The sequence below is a fragment of the Corvus moneduloides genome, chromosome 3 (genome assembly GCF_009650955.1).
Source record: "Corvus moneduloides isolate bCorMon1 chromosome 3, bCorMon1.pri, whole genome shotgun sequence".
Classification (NCBI taxonomy): domain Eukaryota; kingdom Metazoa; phylum Chordata; class Aves; order Passeriformes; family Corvidae; genus Corvus; species Corvus moneduloides.
Window position 1 is genome coordinate 87,568,249 of NC_045478.1, and position 18,717 is coordinate 87,586,965.

Genomic DNA, 18,717 nt, shown 5'->3' on the forward strand with positions numbered 1-18,717 from the left:
TCAGTTCTGAACAGAAATACCAGAACCAGAGCCTGTGAACTGCACACACGGACTGCTCTGATCTCAGTGCCTCAAATACAAAAACTCTCACTTGTAGTATAGAGCATGTTCATATGTTTCACATTCAGGGGTGATGTGACCAGAAAAGCAGTGTTTCAGTGTCCTCAGTTTCATCTAGCTCGGTGTGAAATTAGTCTGTTTGGTAATGAATAAAGTAATAACAGACGTCTTTTAACTTTAGGTTACAGAAGACAGTGCAGTGACAGCATAAACTTAAGAAGCAGCACCTAAAACACCACCATATAGTGAACTACATCCATAAAGCAATTTTCAATACAGCTATGACACTGTAAAACATCAAGTTGTCTATGACTTCCCTCCTAATACAAAAGGTGAATGTGATGCAACCGAGGGAGACTTTTATGACCTTTATATATATTAGTAATTTTCAGAGTTTTTACAAGTTCTACTGATACAACAAAAAAAAAAAGCACAGAAACAGAATTTAATGTATTCACACTCCTGAAAATCATGAAGGCTACCTTTCAAATATTCCTGTAACTCAAGGCTTCCATTGCCCACAAATACAAACCCAGAAATCAGACAACAGGACAAGACACTCTCATAATTCTTAATGCTAACAGCAAAAAGCAGGCTCATCAACCACAGTGTCAAGTAGTGTGAAACAGTGCAGCCAGAACCCGGATTACTTCAGGTCATATTCCAAAAACAATCAGCAGAACAAGCCTCCTTCTTTACAGAAGCAAAACACAATACAGATAACTACTACTTACCTAACTACAGAAACGACACATAGATCTGCACTAAGAACAGTTATTAAATAAAGGAAAGATTCATTGAAGATGTTAATAAAGACACATGCCAACCACGTGAGGAATAACTAGTCGTTTCATCTGCTAAGGCACTTGTGTTCCCAGGCTGCCTGCTTCACAGAGTTGCAGAATGGGGCAAAGCAAGGCAGCTATGGTTACTTGTGAAGCAGATACTATAGTGAGTCCATGAAGCAGGAACTTGAACTTAGATGAATGAGATTAAAATTCCAGAATTAGTACCCAAGAAGTTACCAATTTAATATGTCTATGAATTAACACTCAATACCCACCCTTTAGGGGGTTGCTCACTATAGCAAATACTATTATAGCTTTTAACTCAAATTTTCTTCTGTTTCTGCTGCAAACAATAGCACAGTGAAACTGTTTTATGATTAGGCTTTTGCAGCCAAATGAGTTTTATTAGAGTTAGACCCAGGAAAGGTATTAGTTCATACAGTTATGTTTTGACTTCAGACTTCAGGCTTGCTAATAACAGAGAACTCAACACCACGTTTGTTGAGGCGATCAATCAGTTTTGTTTTGGAGAAGGCAGCTCCTGGAGAATATACGCCACCCCTGTTAGTGCAAATCAAAAAGGAAAAACATTAGTGGCACAGTGAGTGAGGGACACCTTTCTGTGAAGTTAAAGATGTGCTTCCCTGACTAAGAAAGAAAAAGCCACTTTGTCCCAGAAAAGAGCGGGTGATTAATATGGCAGGGTGGTTATAATCATAGGTTCATTTCCGCATCCAGCAAACTCTACAGAAACCATTCCATTAACTGACGATAAAGACATTGATGCAAAAGCCTGACTAAAAGCCTGTGAGTACATCCTTTCTGGTGAAGAGCAAGTGGCTTTAAATCAGCTCATGGTGAAGCACCTCCCTTGCAGAGCCAGTTGGGTGAGGTAACACAAATCCACAGGGCTGTTAAATGGATTTTCAAAGAGCAACATTTGCACACAGTAGCTTTAAGGGAGAGCAAGCTGCTCAGCGTGGAAAGGTACTTACCGTTTAGGCAGAGAAGCTGCATCTTCCAGAAGAGATACAGCTGCTTGAACCATTGCAATTGGTGTAGCAATGTATCCAGGCTCTGACAAAACAAAACAAAACAAAACCCCCCCAATGAAGTACAGTGTGGTGAAATGTAGAATGTAATCTTGCTCTCCCCTACAGCATTCTGAAGAATAGTGTCTTTGGCAATGAAATAGCCTTCTCCATGTAAGAACAGCTTTTCTTACACCTAGTAATCAGACCAGGTAGCTGGTGAAGTCCTTTAGATCTAATCCAGACAAATAACTGCTTCGCATAACCACCTCTAACCACATAACTGTGACCACATCATGGTGACAGAAGGCTCTCTGACACAGCAAGAGCTTTTCCCATCCTGTGCCTAAATTCAGAGTTTTGCTGTGAGACACTTGCATTATGCCACATCTCTAGTTATTTAAAGAAGCTATACTATAGTAACTCCTTCCTGAATGTACATTCTTGCTCCCTCCAAACTTCAGGTATCATCTCCTCTCAAGGAACAACCTGATCAGAAGTATGTGATAGTTAGAAATTATACCACACCAGACCTGTTTAAATTCACTCTCAGGGAACTGGGAATAAACAAAGTATTAAGTCCAGGCTATAACAACTAAAAACTATCCTTTGAAGCCCCCTTCCTTCAGTAGGTCTGCTCTGCAAAAATGAAAATTAGAACAGGGAAAGTCAGAGGAAAGAAAATGACAAGAATGCAAATGAACTGGCTATTTCAAAAACCAGGTATCAAATGAATTCTAGTATCCAAGTTAATACACTGTAAAGGCTGTTGACTGTTCATGTTGCAAGTGCTTCTCAAGGGTGAAAAGGGACAGCAATACAATCATAAACCTATTTTAGAGCAGGGAATGCTAGGCAAAAGCAGTCAACTGCTACTAACACGTACCTGGTCCTTTCACTTCAGTGCAGATCTTCACATTTGGTTTGCCATTCTGGGGATCCTGTCCCTCACTGTAACCCTCACCAAAAAAAGTCATTGTAAAAGAGGTTCCATCCATCTGTAGCAGACAAGACAAGCATGGTCACCAAAACAGAAACTGATTGCTACCAGGAAAGCAAAAGTATCCCAATTCTATATATAGAATCCTGCCAAATACTATAATCCATTTAAACATGAGAAGAGTTATTTTGGATTACTGCTTCAAAGGTATAATCTAAATTTTTAATTCCTTCCACTTTGTTGGAATTGTCCTTGTACTAAAGTCTGTTTGTTCTCTCAGTGCTTTCAGTCCTGACTTTTTTCTAATCAGTCTCCCTTGGTCATCACCTTTGATAAGAGTGCTCTGAGCCATCCACAGAAATACATCAGGCCCAGCAACATTACCCATTTATTTCTCATAGGAGTTACGCATACTTTGATGTCTAAGAGCAAAAGGCACGATTATTTAAATATCCAATAACTATCTGAACAGGCACACGCAATGTGAATTTGGGCCTAGGGGGGTAGTTGTGTGAGGAGTGGCTGAGGGCACCTGGTCTGTTCAGCCTGGAGGAGAGACCGAGGGCAGACCTCATTGCAGTCACAACTTCCTCCTGAGGGGAAGAGGAGGGGCAGGCACTGATCTCTGCTCTCTGCTTACCAGTGACAGGGCCAGAGGGAAAGGCCTGAGGTTGTGCCAGGGGAGGTTTAGGGTGGATATCAGGAAAAGGTTCTTCACCCAGAAGATGGCTGGGCACTGGAACAGGCTCCCCAGGGAAGTGGTCACAGCACCAGCCTGACAGAATACCGGAAGTGCTTGGACAATGCTCTCAGGCACATGGTGTGACTCTTGAGGATGGTGCTGTGCAGGGCCAGAAGCTGGACTTTGATGATCCTAGTGGGTTCCTTCCAACCCAGAATATTCTGTGATTCGTTTAGAAATTATTTCTTTGAGGCTAAGTAGTTGACTCTAAATTACTATTCCACCATTACCACAACAATGTATTCAATAACTGTGGCATAGAACTGTCAGTTACCTGTTTCTGGGTTGGCCCTTCCTTTGTGAAGCGTCCAGCAGAGAAAAATTCCGGGTACTACATGAATAGAGGAGAGGAAAAAAAGGAAGACGACAAAAAAAAAGACCAACAGTAAATTAGAGGGGAAAAAGGTATCTCCAAACACTAAATTATTCTGTGTTTTGAAAACTTACTTTTGTCAGAAGTTTTCTTCCAAAGTTAAACTTCACCAGAAGAAGAAATAACATGCCCGCAAACATCAGCTTGATAACAGAGCCAAGACCACCTACATTCACATAACCACCATACTGGACCTGAAGCAAGAATATATTTTCAGTGATAAGATTTACATCAATCTTTCCCATCAATTAATTTTTATAAATCAATCTACCCCCAAATTAAGATGCAGTTGTTTCATACAGCAGATATCAGTTTAAATAGGGCCTTAAACAATTATCTTAGTTCTAAGGAACTGTTTGAAGAATGCTTCACTTTATCATTCATTCTGGGAAGACAATGTAATTACAGAGTGATGAGGGAGCAAACATGGTAAACAAGAACAGAAAACCTTACAGATGTGTTTTGCTAACCAATTTCAGCCTTTTTTCCTAGATCTTCATTTTCTCCTCTTTGTGCTTTTCTTTAAGAGAAACTGAAATAGCAGTGGCAAGCCTTTCTCATTTGTAGCTTCCAAGTATATTCTTAAAGCACCATCTCACCCTCATCTCTTAACTGATGCCTGTGACCCTGTACAGCAGTTACACAGATTGTTGGTGCTCGTCTCCTCTCAGGAAACCACGGAAAACAAAAATTAAGCATCCTTTCCACCATTACGTCACACTGCCTTTACTCTGCACGCTGGAGACCCAAGCATCAAAGAAATCTAAAGATAAAAATGAGCAGCATATGAATTCTTTATCAGACTATTTACTACACTATACTGAGCTGGCTATAGCTACACAACAACAATTATGATCCTTTTAGAAGCTCTGTTGACACAGTAAGAAAAGTCTCTGCACAGAAACAGAATTTCATGTATTTATCATGAAGGCTACCTTTCAAATATTTCTGTGACTCACGATTTCCATTCTCTACAAATACATACCCAGAAATCAGGCAGCAGGAGAACCCTACAAGACACTCTCATAACTATCATGCTAACAGCCAAAGGCAGGCTCATCAGCCACAGTCTCAAGTAGCATGAAACAGGCCAGTGCACCCAGAAGACACAGTGTACAAACAACAGTAACGTACAGGTGTTTCCTGCAACTCGGTGTGCAAATAACGCTGAGTCCTTTTCACAACAGAACCATCAGATCCCATGAATGGAATGCAGTATTCCTTGAATTCCTGATTGTAAAACAAAAACCCTCTGCAAATGAAACAAAAATTAAGTCAGAAAAAAAGAAGTTCCAGTCTTCACACAAACTGAAAGAAACTGACCATAATGGCCTTACCATTACCACTTTTCTCTCAAGCATTTTTATGACATAATCACTTTTCACTGAAAGCAAGCAATTCCAAATACCTCCCTGCCTCACTCAAAATTCACTACATATATGTATCACTATATATACTTTATTATATGCACTATATCAAAGTTGAATTTGATAATCAATGTAACAGTCTTTTCATTTTTTTACTTCCATTCTACTAATCACTTCTGAAAGCAAAAGTTTGCCATATCACTAAAAGTCCTTTAGAACATGTTAACTTTGAAACCCAGTAAATGCTGGGACATGTTCTCTTTTCAGTAAGATATTAAAAAAAAAAAAAAAAAAATCAGTAAAACTGAACTTATCTTCAATTCTACTAGATGAGCATCTATGTGTTCATACTCTACTAAAGGCCTAGATGCATCTTTTTAGTATTTAATGCTGTGTTAGCAATCTGTATCATAAATACTGAAACTATTAGGAGACTGCATATTTTGCATCTTATGCTTCTTATACCTTTTCTTAAGCTTTGCACCAACTACTGGAACAGGGGCATATCCTATCTTTTTTCGAAGCTTCTTCAGGTTGCCTTCATCTGCAAGGCCATAGACAGCTGACTTCCAGGTCCCATCGTGTACACAAACACCCTTGTGACACACCATGAAACAGTGATTAGTTCAGTATTTAAAGGTTTCATATATTGTTTTAATAATGACATTAGAATCACTACATGTATTACAATTATTACATGTAAGTGTTATGGTGACAGTATACTGAAATGGTGTGGATTGACTTTGGCTGGATGCCACGTGCTTGCCAAGACACTCTTATCACTCTCCTCCTAGCTAAAATAGGGAGAGGAGAAAATAAGATACAAAAATCCCTCATGTGTCAAGATAAAGGCAATTTAATAAAGCAACAGCTGCACATGGAAACAAAGGTGTCATAGTAACAAATGCCTCCCCACTCCCCTACCTCCACCCTTTTTCCTCCTTTCCCTTAGTCTTTATTGCTGAGCAGAACTCACAGAGTTTATGGAATATCCCTTTGATATCAGTTTGGGGCAGCTGTCCTGGCTATGTTCCCTGCCAGGACCTTGCCCACCCCAGCCTACAGGCGAAGGGGCAATGTTGCAGAGACAGCCTTAGTGCTGTGCCAGCACTGCTCAGCAGTAGCCAGAACATGGGTGTGTTACTGACACCTCTGTAGCGGCCTCACAAAGCACAGCACTGAGAGGGCTGCTGTGGGGATTAACTCCAGCTCAGCCAGACCCAATGCAATCTCCATGCCTCATTCCATGTGATCTGCAACATACTCAGGGCCCACAGAATTTAATACATATCTGTATCTCTTCTAACCATCTCAGGGTAGTTAACTGTCATTACTGAAATCCCTTCTTACCAACACTTTGAACTTACGCTATTTATTTAAACATCTTCATACCCAACATACAGATTTATACATTCCCATTAACTACTATGTCCCCTTCCTTAATGGACAGATATTATTCTGCCATTCCATGGGCTTCCTCCACTCCTCCAGATGTTTGTAAGAACAAAGATGGTTTGTAAGGCACGATGTGTGCTCATGCCAGGGCCAGCAGCGTTTGGTTGTTGGGGATCAAGACTGGCTTGGATTGTTGCTGCATTGTTTTAACAATGACATTAGAATTATTACATATATTACACATTATTACAACTCCTACCTACAGGTATTATGATTACATGCATTAAACTACATTGAAACAACTCTTCCCCCCACCAACAAACAAAAAACCCAAACAGCCAAACACTAAGCTTACTGGCAACACACTATGGACCTGTTACAGTTTCACTTGTGTAAGAATCCTTCCCACATCTCTGCAAATAATTCTTGAAACAGCTTACCTGAGCAAAGCGTAGGTAGACAGCTCTGCAAACAGACCATATAAAAGGGTGTTTGCTTGAGATACTTTTAGTAGCTCTTAAAGAATAAAGTTCTTAGACATCGTCAAAGAACTGCCAGCTTGCTCCTTGGTCTGACTTAATGTAGCAACAGTTATTCTGATGGGCTATGGTGATGTTATCGTAAGAGTTTAAGAAGGTAGAAACCAACTAACCTCAGCCCCAGACTTCACCGACAGGAAACTCTCAACAGCAGTTAAGGTACCTGTAAGAAAGGAGAAAACATTACTTGGCACATGCAGTCATTAGTCTGCAAAGCCAGAGAATGCTCCAGTAGACTCAAACAGCAGGCCACTGACACTATCAGCTGAAAAAGCAGAGTTATGTCTTTATCTCAAAACAAAATAATACAACATTAAGATGCACAGCTATTTGAGTTAGCAAGTATTACAGGTCACTAGTATTACCTCTATTCATTAATTTTTTGTTTTATCTAATTAATGAGATAATATAAAAAAATCATTGAAAAAAGGGAAGTTATATTAAGAGCTACATTTAGTTTTCATCCAAGTTTCAAAATAAAGGATGATGTAGACTCTGAAAGCAAATATGGACTTAAAATTTTGGTACGCCTAAACTACAAAAAACCCACCACCAAAACAAATCAACACAAAAATTCCCCCAAAAAACCAAAACATACAAAATATCCCAAAACATTTAGTTTTATCACAGCTTGTGTTTTGCAAAGAATGCTTAGTTTGATGAACAGCAGAACAACACAACACCTCCAAATTCTGGTTTGTTTTGCTTTGCTTAGTTCCTTCTGAGATTGGAAAACTGTGTATGGGTAAGTTTTGGTACAGCAAGCAACTGGATAGACAGGTGGTAATGCCATAAAGTCAAAACAGGAAGAGATAAAAGACATCTTTATTCAAAACAGGTATCAAACATCAAATTACAACCTCACGAACATCCAGATACTCATTTCCATGCCCTGTTTCTCCCTCCAGTCAGATCTGAATTGAGGTTTTTTCAACTGAATGCTCACTCCAATTTAAACCAATCCCATTTAGCAGCCTTTTTAATAGTCCATAAAAGCAAAACATTTGGATACTCTTTATGGGCCCTCCCAACTGAAAGTCAGACACGATGAACAGAGTACTCTTATTTGAGATCAGGATCAAGTACTATTTACATAGAATTAAATCCTCTCAGATTTTTTCTCAAATATATTTCTCATCTTTCAGTTACCCTCTAGCTGCTATTAAAGTAAAAGGCACTGTATGGCACTGTCCTGCTACTTACACTCACACAACAGCTTCTCGGAGCTTGCAGTTGAAAATAAAACTCGGGAAACCTGATTACCCACCAATCTGTGGACCCTTTCCCACAGTCTCTTCCCTACAACATTCTCACTGTACAAGAGGCAGTGTGCTGAGGCTGCCTAGGGACATCCACACACTGGCTGAGCAGCCTGCGTGCGCCTCGCAGCTGAACATTCTGTCCTCTCAGATTCACAGAATATTCCGAGTTGGAAGGAACCCACGAGCATCATCAAGTCCAACCCTTAAGTGAATGGCCCACATGGGGATCAAACCCACAACCTCAGTGTTATTAGCACCATGCTCTGAACAACTGAGCTAACCATAACCGCATTTGGTCACCTGGTAAAGGCAGGCCAAAAGAGACGCTGAAGGAGTTTCCACGGGAGCATGGCTGCTTTAGGAAACCAGATAACAGCATAATCTGCATTTCTTTTTCACCATAAAAATACACTTATTCTAGTCACCTTTCAACTTGTCTCTGGTGTATATTACTCCCATATCCGCTGGTATGGAGTCAAAGCCGCAGCTTCCAACAACATACACTCCCTTTTCCGCAGCTTTTTCATTGTATTTCAGGTACATTCCTTCCAGAAACTGAAACACAGTCAGAACAAATATTTTAAGCTGAAATTCATTCTTAGCCATACCCAGTATTAGCCATCAGCGCTTCACAGTCATGTCATAGCACCCTCCATGCTTCAAACCACGTACAAGTACCTTTTTATATATCTATATATAATTTCTGGTCTATAGTACGAAAGTTTCACAGCAGTCAAAAGAAATGTACAAAATCCCTATGCAGAATCACAACAGAGGCTTGAAGCAGAATTCAGCAATTTGGGACTTCCAGGGAGAACCGAAGAGGCTCTTGTCATAAAAGCAAGAAAAGTAAGTATAGTGTACTTTAAAATAATTACTGCACCTTAAAATTACAGATCAGGAGGCAGAATTTGTCTTCATGTTAAGAAACATTAGCAGAAACATGAAACATACTGAACAAACCCTCCTTTTGCATAGCCTTGATATAAGGTAGCAGTTTTTTACTATCACATACCTGGGGTTCTCCACTAATGTCAATGCAGCTTGCACCATTTTCAACACAAGCTTGTACCACAGGTTCTCCCAAGAATCTATACTATAGAAGGAAAGAACACCAGATGTAACAGAAGAAAACCCGCACACCACAACTCACCCAATGTGCTTTACCTAAAGTACATCCCTACAATGAAAAGGAACTTGGTGGCTATTGATTTTTCTAAGTGGGTCTAAAATGCAATAGCATTTCTATTTCTTGGGAGTATGGGGAGAAGAAAGCATAACAACTTCATTGCTGATAACGGAGTTTGCTGCAGACTGCTGCATCTGATTCCTCTCATAGATCAGATCACCAAGACCATTTGAATACTGCCACTAATTTCACTTTACACTTTCTGCACTCTTATTATCAGCATATTCTCTACTTAAACACTCTTAATTCAAAGACATGATCATGACCCAACTATCAGCTCGCACACTTTGATGCTCTCTGAATGCAGTGGAAATACTGCCGCTGTAAGTTTTAAAAGGGCCAAGTGCTTATGGCAGCAAGCCTGTGGGCCCCTCTTCCAGTTCCTTACTTAACCCTAGCACCACTGACGTTTTGGACCAACCCAAAACGCTGGGCCAAACTTTACCATCAGTATCTTAGGCTGCCTGTGAAAGACTGAAAACAAATCCCGATGTATTTCAGTGCGGAGACCTGTCTGTGAACCGCACCGCCTGCGACGGCGGTGGGAAACCCTTCGGCCACTGCACTACACGGCTGTACCTGGAACTCCGGGGTCGAGTTCCAAGAGCTGTGTCGTCCCTGTGCGGCCGCGGCGGCTCTCCGTGCCCCGGTGAGGCGCAGGCAGCCCGGCCGCCCGCAGCCGAGGCGCGGCCCCGGGGGAGGAGGCCGCGGGGGCACCGCCCTGCCCGCATCCCCGCACTCACCGGGCCCACGCAGCTGAGCACCAGCCGGGTCTGTCTCGCCATGGTGGCCAGCGAGCCCGCGTCGCCCACATCGCAGAGCAGCACGCCGACCTCCTCCCCGAACGCCGCCTTCCCTGCGCAGCGGAGACCGCCGTCACCGACATCGCCCTGCCCAGGACGAGCCCCCTCCTCCCCGGCGCAGCGCCGGAGCTCGCCCCGCTTCGCCCCTCAGCCCTTCCCCGCACACCTGACCCGCTGGGCCTCCCCAGGCCGCGGCGCCGCGCCCCCCGCCCCGGCCGTGGCCCGTACCCAGCCGCTCGGCCGCCCGCTCCAGCACCGCCCGCAGTTTCTCGCGGCTCCGCCCGGCCACGGCCCAGCGCAGGCGGCCGCCGCACAGCTGCCCCTCGCCGGCGGCCGCCGCCGCCCGCGCCACCTCCTCCACCACGAACTGGCCGGTGAAGCCCGAGGCGCCGAACACCATAATGTCGTAGAGCCGCCCGGCCGTCTTGCTGCCGTTACCAGCCGCCATGGCGAGAGCACCAATCGCACTGACGGCAGCACCGGGCACCGCCGGGATCTTGGGCCCGGCCCGCCCCGCCGGCCCCGTGGGCACGGCCCCGCCTCCCGCTCCGCCCGGGCTGCGCCGGTGCCCGCCCGGCCCGTGAGGGGCGGGGGTGGCCTTTGCTCGCCTTGCGACAGCTGGGGACGGGGAGAGGTGCTGTTTCGCGGGGGTTTGTCGCACCGTGAGGAAGTAGAAGTACGGCCGAGGGGGCTTGGAGCCCAGCGGCGTAAGGGACGTTTACAGCGAGAGGCCACCGTAGAATCATAGAATGGTTTGGGTTGGAAGGATTTGGGTTAAAGATCATCTCATTTCAAGCCCCCTGCCACGGCACTTTCTACTTGATCAGGTTGCTCAAAGCCTCATCCAACCTGGGCTTGAACCCCGTCAGGGATGTGGCATCTACAACCCCTCTGAGCAACCTCTTCCAGAGCCTCACCTCTTTTACAGTAAAGGGGTTTTCTCTAATATCTAATCTAAACCTACTTTCTTTCCATTTGCACCAATTCCCTCTTTTCCTGTCACTACATGCTCTTGTAAATAGTCTTGCCCCATCTTTCCTGTAAATTCCCTTCAGATACTGGAAGGCTGCAATTAGGTCATGCTGAAGTTGTCTCTTTTTCAGGCTAAACAGTCCCAATCCTCTCAGCCTTTCCTCATAGGAGAGGTGCTCCATCCCTCTGATCAACTTGTTGGTCCACCTCTGGGTCATCATTGTTTGGTCCCATGGCAGACATCCTCTCTCATGATGAGCATGGCTCTTTGCTACAAGCTGCTTTTGTAGGCATTTCAGCACAGGTAACACAGGTGGTCAGAGGACTGTTACTAATAAAAGAGAAAAATTTAATGACCTAGAAGTAAAATGAAACACTGTTCCCCCACAATTGCAGCAAACATTTATGTTCCACTCAATGACAAAAGCAGAACAGCACAAAATGTGAAATTCCTGTTGTGGCAGGGGGAAGCAGTGGCCCTGCAGAGACGCTTCAGTACGGAGCATCCATGATTGCATGGAGTGGTGAGGCCATGTTTTCTGTGCTTTTCATGGCCAGGCTGCTCACCTGAATTCCAGAGGCTCGCAGCAAGTTACATGGGAAGCAGCCTTGTTAATCCTGCTCACTGGCCCTTTTTCCCAGGGAGCACCTACCACATCTGGATTGTTCCCAACAGAGGCCCGTCTAACCTGTTTTAAAACCTCCAGTGATAGATGCTTGCACACCGTTCCTCAGGCAGTCTCCTCCTGCATTTGTTATACATATGGCAGGAGACAAGAAGCTAGATCTTCTAGATCTTCTACAGCTAGAAGCTGTAGTTTTAGGTCCATACTATTTCTTCTGTTTCTTGAGGCCATTGACAAAAGATTTAATGCTTGAAGAGTGCATAAAAAGATGCTGCAGAGCTGGAAACTGTCATGCATCTCCTCAGTCCTTCCTATAATAAAAAGATTCCTTGCATTTTTTCCTTACAGGCCACTTCGAACATATATTTCTCCTGTTCTCTTCTGAACTATCTCCAGCTAATTTACTTTTTCCTGTAACTTAATGTTTGTTCACTACTAGACCGCACATTCACACTGTCAGTGCTAAATCAGTTGAGAAGGTTATGTGATAGCATATTTGCATCTGTTTCTACATGACTCAAACATTTGCCTTCTTTTTTTTTTCTTCTGCAAGCGTCACATTGTTGCTGCACCTGCAGGTCATGATCTGTTCCACCTCAGAGGCTTTTTCAAATTACTGCTACCTAGCCAGTCTTTTCCCCTCTCAGATTTGTACTGAAGAGTAATGACCTTTCTGAATACATGCTAAACATCTCATCTCCAAGGCAGCAGATCCTCTCCTCTAAGCATCAGTATCAACTCCTTGAGTAGTGCTGAAGCAGTTGTTTGTAGGCCTACACCATCAGCTGTGCCAGTGAAACAACTCAGTCTAACAAAAAACAAAGAGTGGGGGAGGGAAGGACAAAGACTTTTTTTGTTCTCCTTTTTAATTCAGATAATTTTGTTGATCTGATTTACAGAGCAACCCTGCAAAACCAGTTTCTTGTGCTTGAGGTCACTGAACATCTCTTAGTCAAGCTGTCTCTACTACCTTCCTCCCCTTCCTACACACCAGGATAATTTCCACCTGCACTCACAATGATGTGGAACTCCTCTGAGCTACTTTGCTCTTACGCTCAATTTTTCTCTGCTGCCACCAACTGCCAAAGCAAAGTCTTCTTTGAGGCCACTGATTTTGGTCTTCCATTCTCCTTTCTCTTTTGCAAAAGCTTTGAAAAAACATTGCAACAATAAACATTAGACACTTTCCCCCCATTTTGAAGTTAACAAAAATAATTATTTTTTCAGACTTTTAAAATTATTCAGTGATAAATTATATAAATAAAATTATACAGGAGGCTGTAATAATTCTGTAGATTTGCAGAGGGATTCTGACATAGCTTGCAGGGCTGGCTGGAATCCTCAGCCTGCTTTCTTCACCCCTTTGCTTCAGATGTTTCTCTCTCTTGCCCACTCTCCCTCTCCACATTATCTCCCAGAAAGCAATGCAGTTTATAAACCTATGATTCTGACTCAACCATTTGTTAAGCATTGGGACTGCACAAGCCTCCTCGGACCGTATGTGTTTGATAAGACCTTCATTGTGTAGTTAGGCAGTGGCTTGGCAAGCACAAGCTTGCATGCAGTGCTGAGTGCCCTGTCTCCTCTTGATGACTGAAACATTTCACTGAATTGGGCAGAGCTACCCTGTTAATCAATCTACAGCTCTCAAGATTTCACCTGCTCTTTCAATCTCAGCTCTGTCAATGTTTCTTTAAAACACACTGCTGGAGCAAGAAAATTCATGTAAATTGCAGCTTACACAAGCAAGAAATCAGGCTTTAAGAATTGCAGAAGGACACCTGAGAAACAAGCAGAGGGCTATCAAAACATGTGCAAACCTAGGGGTTTTTTTTCCTTTTTGCTTACATAAAGTATCACTATGGTAGCTCCAAGTAATTTTTTCTTGGGACACCTCTGGCAGGTTGAAAATTCTGTATGCAGTTTCACTCCAGCTCTCTGGATAAAAAGAGAGCAAAATTCAAAGTCTCTAAGCCAGTTTACATTCCTGCCTGTGTAACTAATAAGTAGGCAGGTAGGTTTCAAAATAGCAAACATCAAGGCGATGTCAAGGCTCTGATTTTAAATGGGAGACTTAGAGCAGGCTTGACTAAAGGCAAAGGTTAACCTGTTTTCCTAGTTAGTGCTACCAATGCAGGAGTGTAAAAAATATTCTGTGGGAAAGCAGTGGGATGATTTACAGTTTTTCCTTGTCCAATAGGAAGACAAGAAATGTCAGATCTGCTGCCAAGTGCAGTTCTGCAAAGGAGGTTCCAACCTGAATCAGCTTTAGAAACTCACCAAATAAAGAGATACTGCTGTTTCTTTTAAAATCTTTTTTCTCAGATTTGAAGGTAGGGGTTTTTTCCACATGTATCTGCATACAGATAATTCAGGATTTCAGTACTTTAAATCCTCCTTTAGCTAGACTGATTCCGTCTAAAATAACTTTGACTACTATAGGTCCCTGCTGAGTTCTTTGGGATAGAAAAGCACACAAGTGAAGATGCACACACAACACTCTCGTGTTGTATCTTTTCAAATTCCTGAAATTAAATGGGCTTGCCTCCCTTTGCTAGCTTCTCCTGTTCCATCTGAAGCATCTAACAGGGTCTGAGGAATCCGTGCAAGCATTTATAAAGGCACCCATATGCCCCTTCATTTCATGCAGCAGTTGTTCTGATAAACTCCTTTATATTAATATTTATATATTTCTTGGACAACAATATTTGTGGTTATGTTTTTTATACTCATTTATAACTTTAGGGCACTTTTTGTTTATTAAAGTGGAAATGCAGGTGTTCTATTACTACAATTTTAAATTAAAATAATAACAAGGTAGCAGAAAGAGTGCTATATGATGTCAATTACACAATGCTCTATGAAGGCAATTTTTTTAAACACAACATAGTAATTGTCGTGTACCTCCAAGGATGAAATAAGATCGTTGACTTGCATAATTGCAAAAGTTACTATGGAACACAAGAAAAATAGACCGTAAGAGTAGGCAGAGGTGTTGGGAAATAAGGTTGATTAACAATGCATGGGTAAATCACTGCAGGGTATGAAGAGTTATATGGGTGAGTATAAAAGGGATTTAGAAAAAGAAAAAGCAAAAAGGCAGGCATCTCTGTACCTGCTACACTTGCTAGAGTTACTCACTACTCTAAGACTGTGAGAACAAAAGATTCTGGAACAAAGCCCACAGTTTTTAGTGCTGTCTTATCCTTAACTTGTGCAGAATATTACTTTCTAATCAAGAGGCAATTGGCTCCAAAATGCCAACCCATACAGAAGTTAAAAATTTGTAATAAACCGAGCCATTTAGACTGGGACAAAAAAGAGGAGCTTGAACTAAAAAACTGTGGACAACCTAACAGGCAGCTGCTTGCTACATGTGGCAGTTCAGTAATGCTTTCTTTCTTTTACTTTAATTTTATTTTAAAATGAAAATGTCATCTAACCTTAAAAAAAAAATCCCAATCGTGAATCATAAAATCATTTAGGTTGGAGAAGACCCTTAAGTTCACTGAGTTCAAATATAAGTCTAACATTGCCAAGTCCATCACTAAACTGTGTCCCTAAGCACCACAGCTACACATTTTTAAAGTACCTCCAGGGATGGTGAGTCCACCACTTCCCTTTGCAGCCTGTTCTGATGCTTGGCCACTATTTCCATGAAGAAATTTTTCCTAATATCCAGTGTAAACCTCCCTTCATGCAACTCGAAGCTATTTCCTCTCATCCTGTCACTTGTTCCCTGGGAGAGGAAGCCAATCCCCACCTGGCTACAGCCTCCTTTCAGGCAGTTGCAGGGAGTGACAAGAGCCTGAGCCTTCTTTTTTTCAGGCTAAACACCCCCAGCTCCCTCAGCTGTTCCTCATCAGACTTGTGCCTCAGACCCTTCCCCAGCTCTGTTGCCCTTCTCTGGACATGCTCAGCACCTCCATGTCCTCCTTGCAGTGAGGGGCCCAGAACTGGACACAGCACTCAGGGTGTGGCCTCACCAGTGCCGAGTCCAAGGGACAATCCCTGCCCTGGTCCTGCTGGCCACACTATCCCTGATACAGGCCAGGTGCCATCGGCCCTCTTGGCCCCCTGGGCACACACTGGCTCATGTTCAGGTCCTTTTCCACTGGGCAGCTCTCCAGACACTGGCCCCCCAACCTGTAGTGATGGATGGGGTTGTTGCGCCCCGAGTGCAGGACCATCTTTATCTATATGTATGTATACATATATATATATTCAGCCAAACATATATTTAGACAAGTAATAATAATACATTAACAAAGTTTCATCTACCTATTTTGCTTATTTCTAAATTGGGAGATTACAAAACAACAGATGACAACCTATAACACTTGCAGATCCCATCTTTTTGTTTTTTAGTAAGCTCTGTGCACATTTCCATTCATACACAGCTCTAAACAATCTCTTGAGAAAAAGAAATGAAGGCACAATTGACAAATAGAAGTACAGCAGAGATCAAAACTTTTGATTTTCACTGGAGTTCAGGCTCTTCCTTCCATATTTACTGCAGTTACCACTTCTCACACTGAACTTGGAACACAGACACGAAAAAACTGATAAATGTATGATTTTTCAGTTTAGGGAGACCAAATAAGACAATGTAGAGGAAGACCACATTTTCTCTGGTGACATTAAGTAATAACCAGTGCTGCATTTGAATGCTCTACAATAAAAGTGGCCACACAGTAAATTAAGACATAAGGAGTTAAATGTCAGAGTTTTCTTGCCGAGGGCTCTGCAGTACCTCCCAGCTCAGTATTCATTTTGATGACAACAATTAAAAATTTGGAACTTTCTCCCATAGTTGCAGAGAAATAATTTAAAGGCTGGTAAGAAATGAAAAGTGAAAATATTCAGAAAATGCAAGCTAATCTATACTAGAGAAGTTAAAACCAGGAATGCAGCTATGCTAAAAGAAACAAAGATAAATATTTTGCCCAGAGGATGATAAATGTGGAAGACATTAGCAATGCAGAGCATCAGATTGCATAGAAAGAAATAAAAACCTGTCTCCATTTGAAAGTGTCATTTAAAACACTGTATTCCAGTTCAGCCACTTTGTTACAAATTGAAGACAGTTGCATGAAAATCACCCAGGAAAGAATGAATTATCCAGGAATAGGAATGGAGAAACCTTCCAGGAAAAAAATCCTAAGTTCAAGGTATATATTATCAAGCTAAAAATAGCTACAGAGGCATGATAACACTTTGGAAATATCTGAGGATGTAACTTTTAGGGATGGAAGGTGAAGGACTTGGAGTACAAGAAAAGGTGCCACCTGAGCAAACAGAGGGATCAGCACAACCCATTCCTCACAGCAAGGGAGGGGTCGATAGGAGAACAAGTCCTGTGATTCGACGGGTGCCAATGGACAGGACATCTGAAACTGACACTGTAATTTTGTGGCAAAGCACCAGAATGTTAACTGTGAGGAAGCCTTATGCTGCAGCAAGAGGAAGTAGATGGCTGGATAGATCTCCTGTTATTTACTGTCTGCAGTCTTTGGTGTTAGACTGAATTGTAAAATTCTCTAGCCACCTTTCCCCCAAGTATGTTGTGAATATAAAACCAGAGTCTAATAGTCCTTGAAATGCTCCTTGCATCTTACTTGAGCAAGGTCATTATAAAGGGAAAATATCTGTATGCTCTAATTAGCTAAAACTGCTCACAGGCAAAAACCTAGAGTTCCTTGATGTTATTCCCTGTACTCCACTGACTTTCACTGCCTACAGAACTCCTTGGGGGCCCGTTCAGTGCCTGGTCCCACACCCAGTTGCTTCTGTTCAGTGCATTTGAATGATCTGTCAGTGTTCATGAAGGGTATCCACAAGTACTTTTCTTCTCTCAGGTTAAATACTGTCTGTTCACAGACAAAGAAGGACTATCAGATTATCCAGTTTACACACTGGCAAAACCACACCTCATTTTTTGTTACATTTAAAAATCAAAGCTGAACTACACATGTATAACTGTTCTCAAAAACCTTGTAGCTACCTTTAAAGTGGTAATATATTCCATTTTTTGACCTCCAAAGACTTTGTTTTTTTCTCACTACTATCTTGAACAGCTCTGGTGGGAGGCCAGCCATCCACAGCACCTGCTTCCTTTTGGTTAAGGGTTAGGAAAGATGGTCCTTCACAAAACTCTGCTCTTCATCCCAGAAACTACAGCAGCTCAGTGCAAATCTCTCTCTCTCATTCTGCAAGCAGAGCACATAGTTATTTCTTCTGCTCCTATAGCGGTTTTAAAACCTTTGTGCCATCATAACTTCCCTGGAAGCCACCCTCTCCCACTGAAGTTTGTTGCAAATGAGTGGTCTGAGCTGCTTACAGAATTACTGGCAAAGGTATCAGCAAAAGCAAGATAAATATGTATCTTTTAAATTTATAAATTTATATGTATCACATAAATTTGCAAAAGCACAGTAAAGTTCAATGGCAAGGTTCACTCTACCACTGTTACTCAGATAAAGCACACAAAGGAAAATCAGATTAGAACCAATCTAGAATGATTTATGCATAGACTGGGGATCCAAAAGTGTAAGGATGGAGAAAGGCAAGGGTGCCAAAGGGCAAAGGGGCCTCTTTTGTTGAGTCATGAGGTTCAGAGTAGATCCCCTT

General features: G+C 42.4%; 1 protein-coding gene across 1 annotated transcript; it reads right to left on the minus strand.

Annotated features, from left to right (window-relative positions):
- Positions 1–1,217: 1,217 nt before the first annotated feature.
- Positions 1,218–11,006, minus strand: SCCPDH (saccharopine dehydrogenase (putative)). Its single transcript, XM_032102621.1, has 12 exons — positions 10,718–11,006; positions 10,430–10,542; positions 9,513–9,593; positions 8,923–9,052; positions 7,349–7,398; positions 5,767–5,897; positions 5,069–5,186; positions 4,009–4,128; positions 3,836–3,892; positions 2,766–2,877; positions 1,844–1,925; positions 1,218–1,409 (listed from the first exon to the last, which is right to left on the minus strand). The coding sequence occupies exons 1-12, from the start codon at positions 10,935–10,937 to the stop codon at positions 1,304–1,306; spliced, it is 1,320 nt and encodes a 439-aa protein (XP_031958512.1). The 5' UTR covers positions 10,938–11,006; the 3' UTR covers positions 1,218–1,303.
- Between the last annotated feature and the right edge of the window lie 7,711 nt (positions 11,007–18,717).

Coding starts and splice junctions, on each gene's coding strand:
- SCCPDH (XM_032102621.1), bottom strand. CDS start 10,937: ATGGCGGCTGGTAACGGCAGCAAGACGGCCGGGCGGCTCTACGACATT. Junction 9,594..10,429: donor TGCTCAGCTGCGTGGGCCCG/GTGAGTGCGGGG, acceptor TTCCTTCTATAG/TATAGATTCTTGGGAGAACC. Junction 4,129..5,068: donor CCGAGTTGCAGGAAACACCT/GTACGTTACTGT, acceptor TTCTTGCTTCAG/GTCCAGTATGGTGGTTATGT.